The 18,866-nt window shown below is 35.2% G+C and overlaps 1 protein-coding gene across 1 annotated transcript in view; it reads left to right on the forward strand.

The window, feature by feature from the left end:
- Positions 1-18,866, forward strand: part of ANO3 (anoctamin 3) — a 575,082-nt gene that overhangs the window by 362,827 nt on the left and 193,389 nt on the right. Inside the window, exon 4 of the mRNA XM_044681841.1 lies at positions 3,829-3,932. Within this exon, the coding sequence (XP_044537776.1) occupies positions 3,829-3,932 (104 nt within the window). The remainder of the gene's footprint in view (positions 1-3,828; positions 3,933-18,866) is intronic.

An 18,866-nucleotide genomic window follows, 5' to 3' on the forward strand; every position in this document is an offset into this window, starting at 1 on the left:
GAGGGAACATGTCTATAAATATAAGTATATATATATATACATATATATGAATTATGTAGTGTGTATATATAATGCGTACATGTATGTATATGCATATATGTAAATACATAAACATTATATGTTATATAATATGGTATAAATAAATGTGAACTTTCATCTTTATTATTTATTATGATTTATAATATATAATAGTGTGTATTATAAATAATAAATGTGAACTTTCATTTTTATCATTTATTATGATTCATAATATATACTAGTTTATATTATAAATAATAAATGTGAATTTTCATTTTATTATTTATCTATTATTGTGTTTATACATGGTTTTATTATTATTATTTATAATATATAATAGTTTCCCAAGCAGAAGTTGACTGGGAGAGATAGGAAATCAGATCAGGAAAGGTAACAGGTTAGATATGAGAGGGATCTTGATGGAAAACAATTCTAAATCATAGAGGTACCTTCTAGGCATAGAAAAATGGCCATTGCAAAGGAACAGAGATGGAAGATTAAATATAGATTTTGTGAGAAATAACACATTTGCCAGAATGACTGGGACTGAGCTTTGTGGAAAGAGTTACTGTGTAAGTAGATCGATGAGGTACAGAGGAGCTAGGTTATGTCAAACTTTGAACATCAAAGGAATTTGGATTATATTGGCTCTTATATATTATTATATTATTATAATATATATTTATTATATATTATATATATTTATAATATATACTAGATCTTAGCAGTAATAGGGAGTCAGTGGAAGTTTAGCAGGGGCGTGAAATGATCAGCCCTCCACTTTAAGATAAACACTTCTACAGGTTAGTGGACATCATTGGGGAATCGAAATAGGGATGTGAAGTAGGGAACTACTAGAGTTGGCCATGGGGGAAAGGAACATTACTGTAGCACCTACCGTGGGCCAGTCACTGGGCTAAGCATGTTACAAATGTCTCATTCAATCTTCACAATGAAATAGACTATTTTAGTAGGCAAGGAGAAGGAAATAATTATTTATGTGGCACTTGATATGTGCTAGACACCAGGCTAAGCATTTTACCATTATTATCTCATATGATCCTCACAAAAATATTGCAAGATCGTTGCTATTTTTATCCTTAGGTTACAGTTGAGGAAACTGAGGCAACTAGAAGTTATATGACTTGCCCAGCATCACATACCTAGTAAGTATTTGAGCTTGAACTTGAACTCAGGTCTTCCTTTGCGTTACCTCGTTGCCACCTGTGCACGTGAAAGGTGATAAACATCTACACTATGACAGAGTTTGTGTGAGTACATAAGTGAGGGTATGTGAAAAACATAAAGATAGTTTAGAGGTAGAAATGACTAGATTTGGCAACTGATCATATGAGGGAGGCAAGTGAAGGTGACCACAAGGAGGAGAAGCTGAGTGGTAATATTTTAGTGGTTCCACATCAGTGATAGGGACAGTCAGAAGAGGGTTGGGTTTGACCAAAAAAGATGTAAATTTTCATTCACTGAAGGTAACATAGAAAAGTGAAGAGAACTCAAGTGAAGGCATCAGGAAAACCCATGTTCATAATAACTTCAGATATTTACTACTTGATGGATTTTAAGCAAATCACTTCACATTTTCACTTTCTTCATGTAAGAGATTAGACTTGATTATTTTTAAAGTCTCAATTATCACTAAATCTATGATTTTCTTATTTTGTACTCATAGTCAATCTCTTAGTAAGGTCAATTTTATGGTCTGATTTTACATGCACTTCTTTTTTAAATAATATTTTGTTTTTCCCCAAATTACATGTAAAAACAATTTTAACATAATTCATTTTGAGTTTAGATTTTCTCCCTCTTTCCCACCCTACTCCCTCATTCCCTCCCACATCTCCCTGCCAAAACAGTAAGGAATCTGATATTGATTTAAAATGTATAATCATGTAAAACAATTTTTCATATTAGTTATTTTGTGGACAATGTATCAACGAAAAAAAGAAGAAAATTAAATATATTTCAGTCTGCATTCAGTCTCCATCAATTCTTTCTCAGAGAGCAAAGGTCATTTTTCAACATGATTCTCTAGGACTTTTTTAGATCTCTGCATTGCTGATAATAACTACATCATTCATACTTCATCAAAAATTTTGGGATCATTATTTACAATGTAATTCTGGTTCTATTCACTTCTTTTTGAATCCGTTTATGTAAATCTTTCCAGGGTTTTTTTTTTCTGAAATCATCCTGCTCATCATTTCTTATAGCACAATAGTATTCCATTACAATCATATACCATGACTTGCTCATTCATTCTGTAATTGATGGACAATCTCTCAATTAACAATTATTTGCTATGACAAAAAGAGCTGCAATAAATATGTATTTTTACAAATAGGTCCTTTTCCTTTTTTGATCTCTTTGGGATATAGCTATAGTAGTGGTATTGCTGGATCAAAGGGTACCCACAATTTTAGAGACCCTTGGTTCCAAATTGCTCTCCAGAATGGTTGGTTAAGAGCACAACTCCAACCAACAATGCATTAGTGTCCCAATTGTTTCACACCCCTCCAACATTTATCATTTTCTTAAAAGCAATTATGAAACACGTACTATGTTCTCTATGTTGAGGACAGAGAGAACCAGGGACAGAGACTAAATAAAACTGGTGAAATACACTGGACAAACCAATGAGTGTATGGTTCATAATTTGTGGCTAATGGGAAAATATTTACAGCTAAGAAGATCAGGAAAATGCTTTTCAGAAGAAATGATGAAAAAGCTGAGCCTTTCTTTAAAGGGATTAGGGATTCAAAGAGGCAAAAATGAAGACAGGGCACATTCCAAATAGAAAAGTATCTCTTAAGCACAAACTGGGTGCACGAACTGAACCACTCTTCAAGGTGCTAAAAATACAAAGGCAGAAATGGAACCCTCTCTTCCCTTAATAGACATATTCTCTTCTTGGAAATGATGCATACAATGCTAAATTGTAAAGTAAAAAATGCACACACACACACACACACACACACACACAAACACACACACACATACACACACACACACACACACACACTCCAAAGCACAGGACTAATAGTATTAGATTGTTTTTCATTCCATTTGGTTATGAGATTTATGTGAATCATTTTGTCTTTTTTGACTTCAGACAGATGCTCATAGTTTCTTTTCCTACATGGGGGAAATTATGAGGGAGGGAAAAATAGAGGTCCTCAGGTTAGTCTTAATAAATGTTGTAGAACCTGAAGTTTTAGACATAGAAAAAGGACCTTAGAAATCCTCTGTTTCAGACTCCTCATTTCACAGGTCAGAAAACTAAGGATGACACCCAGGAAGGAAGTTGAGGTCTCCTGACTCAAACTCCAACTCGATTCACTTGTTATGTATCCATGAAAGTGCCCCCTGATCTGAGCTCAAACCTTCAGCCATCTGTTTCATGGTATAATATTGGATTAGTGGGAAAATCTTTAGGTGCCAACTCTCTCCAGGAAATTCTAGCCTATATAGAAACACCTGAAGTACTAGGAAACACTAAAATGCATTTTCCATTCACCAGAATTATAAATTAGAAATACTGGTGATTATCTCATTTTATTCACTTTTAGCTGGATCACATTCTACTATCTACTATCTTGACTCTACCCCTGATTATGGCTCTTTTCTATCCAGCTGAGGAAAAGAGGATATTTGAAAAAATAAATAAATTCAAAGCAACATCCTAAAGTGTCGTGTAGTCTCTCCTTCTCCCTACTAGACTCTCAATCAAAATAATTAGATATTCTAACAGTAGAAAAGTTACTTTTGTATTTGTTTTTTTTGTCTTATTTTCAGATGTTGGAAAAGATAGTTACGTAGAAGATTCTGAACATGGTACTGATGAAGCTCAGCTCATCAAAGCCAAGGTCACCATTCGAAAACCAGAAGCCATGACTAAGGTAACGTTAGATGGCAAATAGGGCTGAGCTGTGGATGTTTCAGCCGGTGTCTGCTGTGTTGTCACTTTTCAGCTCTCTGCAAGGGCAAGTAGGATAGATTTGTGGTTTAATATGTAAGAACACAGAGGATAAAAATGAAAGAGGAGTATGGTGAGGGAACTTAAAATTATTACAGGTCTGCTAAGAGAGTGGTTCCTGTAGTTTCTGTAGTTGTCAGGTAGAACATTTCAGTCATATAGAACTCTTTGAGACCCCATTTGGGGTCTTCTTGGCAAAGATACTAGAGTGGTTTTCCATTTCCTTCTCCAGTTCATTTTACATATGAGGAAAGTGAGGCAAACAGAGTTAAGTGACTTGTCAAGAATCATACAGCCAATAAGTGTTTCAGGCCAGATTTAGACTCAGGTCTTCCTCACTCCAGCTCTATGCTCTTTCCATTGTGCCACCTAGGTACCAAATGTATGGAAAGGCAACCTTTTTCCTGAAATTCTTGATTTAAAGTTCCTGGGTAATATTTTCTTCTCTTTACTAGTTTATGCCTTTCAAATGCTTGGACAGATAATTTATATCTGTGGATGCATTATAGCCATCCAACAAACAAGCCACAGTCACTTATTAAGTTTCTTTTTGTAGAAGGGACTTTACTAAACCCTGGGAATATAAAAGCAAGCAGAGCACAGTCTCTGAATATGTCACAGATGATGGAAGAGATCTTTAAGGCAGAAATTGCAGTAAATGTTTTCTGAGGGCCCTTCTACAAAAAAAATTCTTGTGGCCACATTGTTATTTTTACAAAGAACAAATACAATCCAGTCCCTGTTCCTGTGTCACCTTTGGATATCTATCCAGAAGATAAGTGATTTTCTTGAGAATAGGGATGTATTTTCCTTTGTAATTTTCTTTGTAATGGCAGGGCTTAGCACAGTGCCTGGTACATAGTAGGCACTTAATAGATGTTTATAGAAAGAATGATTCTTCTTTTCCAAAGAAATTTATACCCTAAAGGAAAATGAGCATTACTAATAATTTATTTTCTCATTCTCCCTGATCATCAAAGATCCTGGGTCCATATATCAATGGCTTTGTTTTTCTTTACCCTTTTCATTAGTTATACATAACTATTATTAAGAATGGCATTTCAAGGTTTAATGGTTGTATCATAAAAATCTACGTTTCAGTGTCTTGCATGCAGGAAATAACATTTCCCCCCCTGCTGTCTCCTTATTATTGAATTTGATTGGGAAGACAAGATCATTAGCTCAAGGACCATTGCCCACACACCTGACCAGACAAAGCAGGGGGCACTGTACCAGATGGCTGCCTATGGATCTGTTTCTTGGCTAGTTAAAGGAAGTATTTACTGAGGACTTAGAGTAGGTGCCCTGTATTACTTTGTGCAGTATCAAAGGGAAAGAGCATTTCCCCCCTCCTTGAGGCAGACAATCTCTAATCAATCTCTTATCAGCCTCTGCTTCTTAGTCTCCCCACAAATCAATTCAATCCTCTAATTCACTGGTGTCAAACTCAACATACCTGTCCTTATTGCTGTTTATTGACTGAGAAAACCACATGCGATCTTCTGGTCCTTTGCATTTTTATTTATTTCATTAAATATTTCCCATTGACATTTTGATCTGACTCAGCTAGTGCTATGTAGTGTTGTCGACCATAAGTTGGGGGTTTTGTGCCTTTACATAGCAAAATGATTTTCCTAATGTGGAAGTTTAATCGTTTCATTTATTTCCTCAGTAAACTCCAATGGATCCCTATCACCTCTTTCATCAAATACACACTTCTGTTTGGTACTTAAAGTCCTACACTACCTGACTCCAACTTTTCTCTTTCCAGCCTAATTCAGCACCACCATCTCTTTAGTCATCTTTTGGTCTACTCAAACTGCCCTTCTTACTATTGTTCCTACATAGCAATTGACTTTTCATCTCTATATCTTTGCACAGGCTATCCTTGATGCCTTGAATACATTCTCTTCTCACTTCTATATCTTTTAACCGCTAGTCATCTTCAAGAATGAAATTAGGGGGCAGCTGGGTAGCTCAGTGGATTGAAAGTCAGGCCTAGAGAAGGGAGGTCCTAGGTTCAAATCCCGCCTCAGACACTTCCCAGCTGTGTGACCCTGAGCAAGTCACTTGACCCCCACTGCCTACCCATACCACTCTTTTACCTAGGAGCCAATACACAGAAGTTAAGGGTTTAAAATTAAAAAAAAAAAAGAATGAAATTCACTTACACCTTCTGCATGAAACTGTTCCTAGTCCCCCAGGCTACTAGTGCCATCACTCCCCCAAATCGAGCCATTTAAATTGTAATTTCATTGAGAATATAGACTGATTTACTTTTGCATACCCTCAACACTGGTGGCTCAGTGGATAGAGCAATGAGTGTGAATTCAGGAAGACTCATCTTTAAGAGTTCAAATATAGTCTCTGACACTAGCTGTGTGAACCGAATCAAGTCACTTAACACTTTTTACCTCAGTTTTCACAACTTTTTAATGAGTTGGAGAAGCAAATAGCAAACTACTCTAGTATCTTTGCCATGAAAACCCCAAAAGCAGTCATGAAGAGTCAGATACAACCAGAAATATCTGAACAGTTATCCACAGAATTTGACATAAGGTCTGACACATAAGGCATTTATTAAATGCTTGTGGGATAATTGATTGAATCTCAGTGATGAGACTGATGCATAAAGGCCACACATTGATTTTTAAGTTTCAGTAGGAGATGGTCAATAAATACTAGACTAATCAATTTCAAAGTTCTGAGTCAACTAGCGAACAATATAAGAAATAGTAGAGGGATTGAACATGTTATACTAGATTCCTTGAAATTCCACCTCCAATGCTCAGAGACACATAACTTTACTGTTGTAACTCTTGGTTTATTCATCTACAAAATGGGGATGATACCATCAATGGCAGTAGAAATCACATATTAGAAAATGGAGGATAGGCATTGGGGTTGAAGAGATTTGGATCCAAGTTCTGCTTGTGATAGATTCTAACTTGGTGAATATGAGTAGGACATTGCAAACCTTAACAAGCTATTTTTTAAATTCTGTCCAGCTTTGTCTTTTTGGCAGATACACAAAGCCAGAAAATAAATATGCTATTTTTATTCTCTAAAGTTGGTGGCAAAGAATTGTTCAGTCCTTGTTGTTTGGGTCTAGTCTATGTCTCAACAGTAGTTAAACTTCTCTTATAGATGCAGTGGCCATTGGCATCCAAACTTTCTGCCTCTTTGTCATATATCAAGTGGTACTCATTTGTCAACCACACATAAATGTCAGAATTGAGAATCTGAGGTGTAAGCTATGATAACTGATAGCTATTTTCTAGATCTACAAATCCAGGCCCACACTGGCATCAAATAGATCTCTAAAGCCAAGAAAAAATGCTTAATAGGAGGTAGGAAGATAGGATGATAGGAAGTCATGATAGGGAGGGCAAGAATTGAAACTTTCCTAGTTTTTACCATTAATTTCCTCCAACAAAACCCAATTTAACAGGGCCTGATGAATATAATTTAACATTTCTTTGATGATTCAGCCTTCTCTTTGAGAGTATCCATGCTTTTCCTGAGCTCTGAGACAAGGATGCCCTCAAAAGATGATTCAGGCTGTTTACCCTTATCTAGAATGGGAATTACTGCGTCTGGTGGTGGCTATGAGTGTTTCTATCACTGTTTTTACACAGTGTTCTAATCTCTTCCTTTGCAATTCATCTGTCAGTGAGTATTAACTCTAGGTGGTCTGAATCTGGAGGCTTTGAGATCAGTATCGAAGGAGAGAAAGAGAGAAAATGGAAGGGAAGGGTCAGATCAGACTCCCTGGCATCTTTCATGTTGAAGAATAAATTATAGGCTCTGTTATAAGTGGCACAGTGTATAGAATGCTTGACTTAGAGTCAGGAAGATTTGAATTCAAATCCTGCCTTAGTTAACTTGCTAACTTCCTGATTATGAGCAAGTCACTTCACCTCTATTGGTATATTTCCTCATCTACAAAATGTATGTTCAGGTATAATATCTACTCTTAGAATCATTAGGAATAAATGAGAAACTGCATGTAAGGTAATTTATAAATATTAAAACACTATATAAATACTGAATATTATTGTAGTCTCAGTGAGGTATAGCAGAAAACATATTGAATTTTGATTTCAAGTCCCAGCTCTGATATTTATTATTTTCATGGCTTTTGATAAGTCTGTAAAATTAAATAATTGGGTTAGCTGCCCCCTAGCTGACAGGCCTCATCTCCTGATCAACAATGAGAATAAACTTGTATATGAGTATATCCAATACCCATGTGTTCTAAGTGTAATATTTCATGGGAGTGTTCCTTAAGATGATTAAGATACCAAACCATAGTGTATGAGTCACTACTGTTGGACAAGAATATATTGTCATGAAACAAATTAATATAAAGAAGCAGCAAAATGGCATGGCAGATATAACTCTGGAGTTGGAGTCAGAAAGACCTGAGTTCAAATCACACCTCAGATAGTTACTCAAATCACTTAACCTCTATTTGATTCAGTTTCCTCATCTGTAAAAGGCAAATAATAATAGCACCTATCTCATCAGGTGATTGTGAGGATTGAATGAAATAATATCTATTATTTTCTTTTTAAACCTTAAAGCACTACATAAATGCTATTATAATTTTTATCATTATCATTTGGGATTCTTGATAAGTCAATTAATTCTCTTAATCTCTTACATATAAATCACCAAAATCTCTAAAAGATGGATCATAATAATACCTACCTCACAGAATTGTTACAATCCAATAAGATAACTTTTGAAGCTCTTTGTAAAACCTCAAAATTCCATATAAATTTTATTACTAATACCACTGCTTATTACTTTAATATTATTTGAGTAAGGGTTAAAATAGGGCTTTTGACAAAATAAGAGAGCAGCTTTTAATTATTTAAGTTTTAATGAGAATATAGTAGAGTTGTAAATTAATATTATTTTTTTAAGCCAAGGAAAAGAAAACTTCAAGCAGCCTTTAACAATTAACAGTTTAATCAAAATAGAGAATAAAAAAAATATAGTAAAGGAGGAAAAGATAACAACAGAAGAAAGAGAGATTACTAATCTTATACCCTGTAAATATACCTAAAATTCCTAATACTACCTAAAATTCCTAATGAATACGTCTAACTGTCTTCTGAGGACAGCTTCTTCTTGTTTGGCAAACATCAGGCCTATCTAACCCACACCATCTATAAATGATTCATTAACTACCTATCTCCCTAAAATAAAAGATAGCCACTACTCACTCACTCCTCAATGACATTTCTATAGCAGCCCAAATGGTTAGTAGCTTATTGACAGCAGATCCTTGCCTATGAGATAGACCTCTTGCTCTTCAGAGATCACAGAGGCAATGACCTCAGGCCCATCTTTATATTCCAGCAACTAAAAGCCAACCCACACTACCAGCAACCAACCCCCAACTACCAACTCACACTCAGCAGCCAACTTCCCCACAACTTCCAGTCCTAATAGTCAGCAACTGACTCATCAGCTCTCAACAACTGACTCTCCTAACTGTCAGCAACTGACAGCCTGCAACTGCTGCTCATCCAGCAGGGGATTCCCCAGTTCCTACTTCCTGGCACTGTGAGCTAGTTAATTCCTACACATCTCTATGATAAGAGGACCTCCAGGTCCCCCATTAAATTAAAGAAATTAAAGACTTCCTTTTTACATTTGTTAATGTCTATTATAAATTTTAATTTATTAATTGTATGATGTATTGCCAGTGAGAGATTATTTATTTGTTAATATTCATATTTAGTGTCAATTTAATTTTTTTTGCAAAAACAAATGATCTTCTTCTTGGTCAAAAAAGGCAGAACCATGACAGGGAGATGAGAAGTATGATTTTCAGAAACTCATATGTGAAAGAAGCTATGTATTTCACATAAACAGAGTCTTTCAAGCAGAATCTGGATAACAATTTATTATTGATATTATTATAGAAGAAATTAATTCCTGAGAGAAGGTCTTGAATTAGATGATATCAAATATTTTTTCAAGTTATGAGATAATATCATTCTTAGCATATGTCTGACAACCCCACGTGTCCAGTGACAGGCTTCCCTTGTTTCTTCTTTAGAAATGATATTCAGGGGCACCTTGGTAACTAAGATGTCAGACTAAGAGAAGTTGAGCTTACACAAACCCTCCAAAGATTCAGAAATAGAAAGTGAAATATTGTAAAACAAAGGAAAACAAGAGATATATGTTTCACTAGGGTGAGAAGGGAGAGTATTCATGCCAACCAGTTCTACCACTGCCAAATAATCTGAGGCAATGAAATGGTAGAAAAAGAGGAATCCAATACTAGTCCTACCATCAACCATGCTATGTCTATGTGGCTCAAGGTAATTAAAGAGCTGAGTGTTGGCAAATGGCCTGTAGCATTAAAATGGCAGAGTATTGCCAGTGAGATATTATTTATTAATATTAATATTTAGTGTCAATTTGATTTTTTTTCAAAAACAAATGATCTTGTTCTTCTTGTTTACAAAAGGCAGAACCATAACAGGGAGATGAGACAGATATGATTTTCTGAAACTCATATATGAAAGTCTCATGTAAACCCTAAATGCTTCCATGTGGCCTAAGGTCATAAAAGGGTACAGCAGGAGGCTAGCCCAAATGACCCAAGGCAAGGAACAAAAAGAGTTGGGGTATAGCCCAGCACAAGACATAACAAGGGAACCAATAGAAAGAAAAGGGGACAAAAAAGCTACATACCTACCCACAAGAAGCCAGCTGGACCACCCCCTAAAAGTGCACACATGGGAACAAAAACATAACCAGAACTAAGCCAAGCACAAGAGAAGGTTACACAGTAAGTGTGAACAGAATTCCATTTTTCCTAGGAGAAGAGCAGAATCTAAATAGATAGGCAAATTTACAAATGGAGAAAAAATAACTAGAAAAATGAGTGTTACAAAGAAAATAACCTAAATTTAGAAATTTACTGCAGTGACAGGAAAGATCAAAATATAAACTCAGAAGAGACAATAATGGCAAAAAGGAAACATGAGGCCCAAAAGAAAAGTAAGATGATAAAAATGAAAGAATGAAATTATAGAAAGAATCAAAAATTTGAAAACTACTATGGGATGAATGGAAAAGGAAACACAAAAGTTCAATGAAGGAAATAGCTCTCTAAAAAATGAGAATTGAGCAAATGGAAGTTAATCACTACAGAGGTTTCTGAAAACAATAAGACAAAATTAGGAGAATGAAAAACTAGAAGAAAATTCAAAATACCTCACTGGAAGAATACCTGATATGAAAAATAGATCCAGGAGAGATAATTTAAGAATCTTCAGAATACCTGAAAGCTATGATCAAAAAAAAAAAAAGAGTCTGGATTCCATAAAAGAAATCATCAGGGGAAACTACCCTGCTATGCTCAAACAAGAGAGAAAAACAGAAGTTGAAAGACTCCATCAATTACTCTTTAAAATTGTCCCTGAATAGGTAGACCAAAAACAGAGAAAGAAAACTATAGATCAATCTCCCTAATGAACATAGACGCAAAAATCTTAAATAGAATATTAGCAAAGAGAGTCCAGCAAGTAATTAAGAAGATCATCCACCATCATCAGGTGGGATTTATACCAGGAATGCAAGGATGGTTCAACATTAGGAAAACCATCCACATAATTGACCATATCAACAGTCTAACAAACAAAAATCACATGATTATCTCAATAGATGCTGAAAAAGCCTTTGACAAAATACAGCATCCATTCGTATTGAAAACATTGGAAAGTATAGGAATAGAAGGACCCTTCCTAAAAATAATAAACAGTATATACCTAAAACCATCAACAAACATCATATGCAATGGGGATAAATTAGAAGCCTTCCCAATAAGATCAGGAGTGAAAGAGGGATGCCCATTATCACCTCTATTATTCGACATAGTACTAGAAACACTAGCAATAACAATTAGAGAAGAAAAAGAAATTGAAGGTATCAAAATAGGCAATGAGGAGACTAAGCTATCACTCTTTGCAGATGATATGATGGTATACTTAAAAAAATTCCTAGAGAATCAACTAAGAAGCTAGTAGAAATAATCAACAACTTTAGCAAAGTGGCAGGATACAAAATTAATGCACATAAATCATCAGGATTTCTATATGTTTCCAACACATTAGAGCAACAAGAGGTAGAAAGACAAACACCATTTAAAATCACCCTAGACAATATAAAATACTTGGGAATCTATCTACCAAAACAAACACAGCTACCATTTAAAATCACCCTAGACAATATAAAATACTTGGGAATCTATCTACCAAAACAAACACAGCTACTATGTGAAAACAACTACAAAACACTTTCCAGACAAATAAAACTGGACGAGCTAACATAATAAAAATGAACATTCTACCCAAATTTATTTACCTATTTAACACCATACCTATCAAATTACCAAAAATCTTCTTTACTAAATTAGGAAAAAACTATAATAAATTTCATTTGGAATAACAAAAGATCAAGAATATCAAGGGAAAAATGAAAAAAAAAATGTGAAGGAAGGGGGCCTAGTAGTACCAGATATTAAACTATACTATAAAGCAGCAGTCACCAAAACAATATGGTACTGGCTAAGAGATAGAAGGGTGGATCAGTGGAATAGACTTGGGGTTAATGATGTCAGCAAGACAGTGTATGATAAACCCAAAGAGCCCAACTTTTGGGACATGAATCCACTATTTGACAAAAACTGCTGGGAAACTTGGAAAACAATATGGGAGAGATTAGGTTTAGATCAACATCTCACACCCTACACCAAGATAAATTCAGAGTGGGTGAATGACCTGAATATAAAGAGGGAAACTATAAAGAAGTTAAGTGAACACAAAATAGTACACCTATCAGATCTCTGGGAAAGGAAAGATTTTAAAACCAAGCAAGAGTTAGAGAAAATTACAAAATGTAAATTAAATGGTTTTGATTATATCAAGCTAAAAAGCTTTTGTACAAACAAAAAAATGTAGTCAAAATCAGAAGGGAAACAACAAATTGGGAAAAAATCTTTATAACAAAAAACTCTGACAAGGGTCTAATTACTCAAATATACAAGGAGTTAAAGCAATTGTATAAAAAATCAAGCCATTCCCCAATTGATAAATGGGCAAGAGACATGAATAGGCAATTTTTCAGGTAAAGAAATCAAAAGTATCAATAAGCACATGAGAAAGTGTTCCAGATCTCTAATAATTAGAGAAATGCAAATCAAAACAACTCTGAGGTATCACCTCACGCCTAGCAGAGTGACTAAAATGAAAGAAGGGGAGAGTAATGAATGTTGGAGGGGATGTGGCAAAATTGGGAAATTAATGCATTGCTGGTGGAGTTGTGAACTGATCCAACCATTCTGGATGGCAATTTGGAACTATGCTCAAAGGGCTATAAAAGAATGCCTGTCCTTTGATCCAGTCATAGCATTGTTGGGTTTGTACCCCAAAGAGATCATAGATAAAGAGACTTGTACGAAAATATTTATAGCTGCGCTTTTTGTGGTGGCAAAAAACTGGAAAAGGAGGGTATGTCCTTCAATTGGGGAATGGCTGAACAAATTGTGGTATATGCTGGTGATGGAATACTATTGTGCTAAAAGGAATAATAAACTGGAGGAGTTCCAGGTGAACTGGAAAGACCTCCAGGAACTGATGCAGAGTGAAAGTAGCAGATCCAGGAGAACATTGTACACAGAGACTGATATACTATGGTAAAATCGAATGTAATGGGCTTTTGTACCAGCAGCAATACAATGACCCAGGACAATTTTGAGGGATTTATGGTAAAGAACACTACCCACATTCAGAGGAAGATCTGCAGGAGAGGAAACATATAAGAAAAACAAATGCTTGAACGCATGGGCTGAGGAGGTCATGATTGGGGATGTGGACTCGAAACTACCACACCAATGCAACTAACAACAATATGGAAATGGGCCCTGAACAAGGACACATGTTACAACCAGTGGAAATGTGTGTCGGCCATGGGTGGGGGGAGAGCGGGGGGTAAAGGGGAAAGTAGGGTTATGAAGCATGTAATCAGGTTAAAAATGAATATTAATAAATTTATATAAAAATTGTCCCTGAAATAAAACATCCCAGCATGATTATAGCAAAATTCAACTGGCCAAGAAAAAAATGTCGCACAAGAAACCAGAAGGAAATAATCCAAATACTGTGGAACCACAATCATGACTATACAAGATCTGGAAGCTTCAGCATTAAAGGACCAGAAGTCATAGAATATGACATTCCAAAAGACAAAGGATTTAGGCTTATTGCCAAAAATCACATGCCCATCAAAAACTAAGCATAATCCTAAAGGGGGAGGCAGGGAAAGTGATGTTCAATGAAATAGAGGACTTCTAGTCATTCATGACACACACACACACACACACACACACACACACACACAATAGAGTTGATAAGAAAACTAAATGAACAAATTGACACTCAAGAGGAGGATAAAAAAGGTAAAAAGAAAATTGAAAACTTAATGGTTTCAATAAGGTCGAATTGAGAACATTCATACCTGGGAAGGTGATAATCAAGATATATATGATACTTAAACTTTTTAAAATACTTAAGATGCATAATGTGCTTAAATTTTTTATCAGTATTATGATATTTAGGAAAGAGTACACAGAAAGAATAGAATAAACAAAATAGGATGGGTTAATATCCAAAAGAAATAAAAAAATAAAAATCAAGGGATGGGAAAAATGAACACATGAGGAGAAGAGAAAAGGAAAGATAGAAGGGGATAAATTATCTTGCATGAAGATGTGGCTAAGAGCTAATACTCTGGAGGATAAGACAGGGCATGTAATGGGTAATCCTTGAACTCTACTCTTATTGGAATTAGCTCAAAGTGGAAATAACACCCACACTCAGCCAGCTATATATAACTACTTTACCCTGTAGGGAATTAGGAGGTAAGGAAATTAAGAGAAGGGGGAGAGGATGGTTAAAAAGGAGAGTTAATTAGGGGAGACAGAGGTCAGAAGTAAAACATTTGTGAATAGGGAAAGACTTAAAGGAGAGAGAAAGAAGGGTAAACAAGAAAATAAAAGGAGGGAAACAAACAATTAGTAAGCATAACTATGAATTTGAATGGGATGAACTCATCCATAAAACAGAAAAGGATAGAAGGGTGGATAGAAAACCAAAATCCCACAATGTGCTGTTTACAAGAAATACATTAAAACAGGGAGAAACACAAAGTAAGAGTAATTCTGCTGGAGCAGAATCTATCATGTGTTAGCCAAAGTAAAAAAGCAGGAGTAGCAATCATGATCTCAGACAAAGTAAAAGAAAAACTTATCTAATTAAAAGAGATAAGGAAATCAATTACATCTTGATAAGAGACACTACAAACAATGAGATAATACCAATACTAAACACACACACACACACACATACACACACACACACACACACATATATATATATAAAATTATATATAAATACAAATAAATAAATAAATGTATGTATATATATATATGATTATATATAAATAAAACTAAATAAATATGTGTATATATGTATAATTATATATAAATATTGTAGAAAAGATAATTAATAATGGAGATACCAGGGATGTTACAATAAATCTAATAGTTGTGGGTACACACACTGGGGTGTAAGAGAGACTGGACCAGGATAAGGAGTTCACTGGATTTATCACAGGAATGGCAGTTGGTCTTAACTGTCACCCTGCTCTCCCTAGGCCAGAGTCTAGAAACAAGCAGGCTAGGTAAAAGGTGTTTAACAGCTTTAATTATGTTTAACTAAAAGGTGGGAAAGGGATTTCTATACTTAAAATCTAAAGGGCAAAACCACAGGGCAAGGGGAAGACTTATTCTACTCTAATCTAAGTGATCCAGCAGGCAGGGCCCAAGGAGCAGTGCAGTCTCTGGGAAGCTAATTCAAGCCTGGAACCAGCCAGGCTTGAACAGCACAGCTATGGATCAGAGGGGTGGTTCTGAGGGTTCTCACAGTTTTCCAAAGAGGTTCACAGGATGCCAAAATCCTAGGTGGTCCAAGATACCAAGAAGAGTGAGTGAACTTGAGGTGCTGTCCACCAGGTCTCAAACTCCTCCTCTGCTTGGTTCTGCTCTGTAGGTCTTCTCCTCTTGCTGGAAATTCACCTCCACTCAGGATCCCAAGGAAATCAGGAAGCAGGGTCTGAGATCTCCCTGGGCTGGCAACAGTTTGCCCACCACTAATGAAGTCTCTCTCTCAGGGCACACATACTTCCTCTTCCTTCATTATATCCTAGAATGCTCCAGGCTTCCTGCTAGGTCAACCTTAATACTTAATTAACTAACTAATCTTCCTCACAACAATATATATATATATATATATATATATATATATATATGTGGCAGCTGGGTGACTCAGTGGATTGAGAACCAGGCCTAGAGATGGGAAGTGTTAGGTTCAAATCTGACTTCAGACACTTCCTACCTGTGACCCTGGGCAAGTCACTTAACCCCCCATTGCCTAGCCCTTACCACTCTTCTGCCATGGAACCAATACACAGGATTGATTCTAAGACAGAAAGTAAGGATTTTAAAAAATACTAAACATATATGCCCCAAATGATGTAGAATCCAATTTCCTAAAGAAGTTACATGAATTATAGAAGAAAATAGTAAAATTAAAGTGTTGAAATAGTTCCCCCTCTCAGAAAGAAGTTAAGGAGGCAACTAGAACTTGAGAAAAGTTAGATATGATAGAATAGGCTTTTTGAAAAAACTGAATGGAAATAGAAAGGAATATACTTTTTTTAGCAGTACATAGCACCTTCACAAAATTGACCCTATAATAGGGCATAAAAACCTTACAACTAAATGTAGGAAAGAAGAAAGGTAAAGCCATCCTTTACAGACAATAAAAATTTCATTTAACAAAGGGCAGCAGAAAGACAATTGGAAACTAGAAAATTTTATTTAAAAAATGAATGAGTCAAAGGACAACCCATAGAAACAATTCATAATTTCATTTAAGAAAATAATAATAAGTAGATAACACACCAAAACTTCTGAGATATAGCCAAAGCTGTACATAGGAGAAAATTTATATTTCCAAATGCGTACATCAGTAAAATAGAGAAAGAGCAGATCAATGAATTGTATAAGGATGATATTAGAAAATAAGTCTTGTTATAATAGTTTAGAGATAAGAAGTTGAGAACCTGGCTTGAGAAAGAATTGGAGTTTCAAACAGAGCTGAGACAGAGTGTCAGTTTCAAGTCTAACAATTTTCCTGTGACAGTTACTCTCTCTGGAAGTGGCAGTTGGTCTCTGGCAGTTGGCAGAGTCACTCACACAGAGACTCTCTCTGAGGGCTTGGAAGAGGTAACATAAAACACTTTTCACACAAATAAAGTCATACTTGAACAAATGAAAAAAATATTAATTGATTGTCGATAGGATGAACCAAATGACAACACAACTCAAATTAAATTACCTATTAGGTTCCATACTAATAAAACTACCATAAATTATTTCTAAGAAATAAAAAATACATATGAAGGAACAAAAAGTCAATAAAATCAAGAAATTAATGAAAAATATGGAGGAAGGAGACAGCCATATCAGAGTTTAAACTATCCTACAAAGTGGAAATCATCAAAATAATTTGTTAGTGGTTAAGAAATAGAGTAGTAGATTAATGGAATAGTTTAGGAAATCAATACATAATAGTTAATAACTATTGTAGCCTATTGTTTGAGAAATTTAAAGATCCAACCTTTTTTTGAGGAAGAAGCCACTCTGATAAAAATTGCTGGGAAAATTTGAAAACATATGGCAGAAATTAGGCATAAACCAATATCTCATACTATACGCTAAGATAAAGCCAAAATGGATACTTGATCTAGAAATAAAGGGTGATAGCACAAACAAATTATGGGAACATAGAAAAGTTTATCTATCAGACTTATGGATAAGGGAAGATTTATGACCAAACAAGGCAAAAAGAACATCCAAGAGATTTTGCACAAATATAACCAATGCAACTAAGATTAGAGGGTAAACAATAATTTGGGAGAAAACTTTTATAAGTATTTTTGACAAAGGCCTTATTTCTTGAATATATAGAAAACTGAGTATAATTTATGAAAATAAAGCAATTCATAGGAGTCAAAGGAAATTTTCAGGGGGAAAAATAGAAGTATGAAAAAATGATCTGAATCTCTATTGACTGAGGAAATGTTAATTAAAACAACTATGAGATAAAACTTCATAACCTATCAGATTAGCTAATATGATCAAAAAAGAGAATGATAATGTTGGAGGATATATGGGAAAATTGATACAACTAATACACTGTTGTTGGAACTGTGAATTGATATAACCATTCTGGAGAGCAATCTAAAATCAGGCTCAAAGGCCCCCAAAACTATGCATGCCTTTTGACCCTGTATCCCAAAGAGATCAGAGATAGGAGAACAAATTATCTATGCCATAGGGAAAGAGATTTGAACCTGGGCTTTCTAGACTACAAGTCCAATACCCTATCTTGGTAAACTGAGATGCCTCATGCTTTCTCATTGATGTCCCTGATCGCATACTCCTTTTACTAATCCATCCTTCTTTCAACTTCCAAAGGGATTTTTCTAAAGCTCAAAATCTGATTGTGCCATTAACATACTCAATAAACTCCAGTGGCTCTCTATTACCTACAGGAACAAATATAAAGTCTTCTGTGAGCAATTTAATGATTTTCACAACTTGACAGCATATTGTTCACTATATACCTTGACATTTAGGTAGAGAAACCCATTTGCTTTTTTCCTCCTTTAAGATGTGACCTTTGTGTCATTGCCATGGCTGTCC

The sequence above is a fragment of the Gracilinanus agilis genome, chromosome 6 (genome assembly GCF_016433145.1).
Source record: "Gracilinanus agilis isolate LMUSP501 chromosome 6, AgileGrace, whole genome shotgun sequence".
In the NCBI taxonomy this organism is placed as follows: Eukaryota; Metazoa; Chordata; class Mammalia; order Didelphimorphia; family Didelphidae; genus Gracilinanus; species Gracilinanus agilis.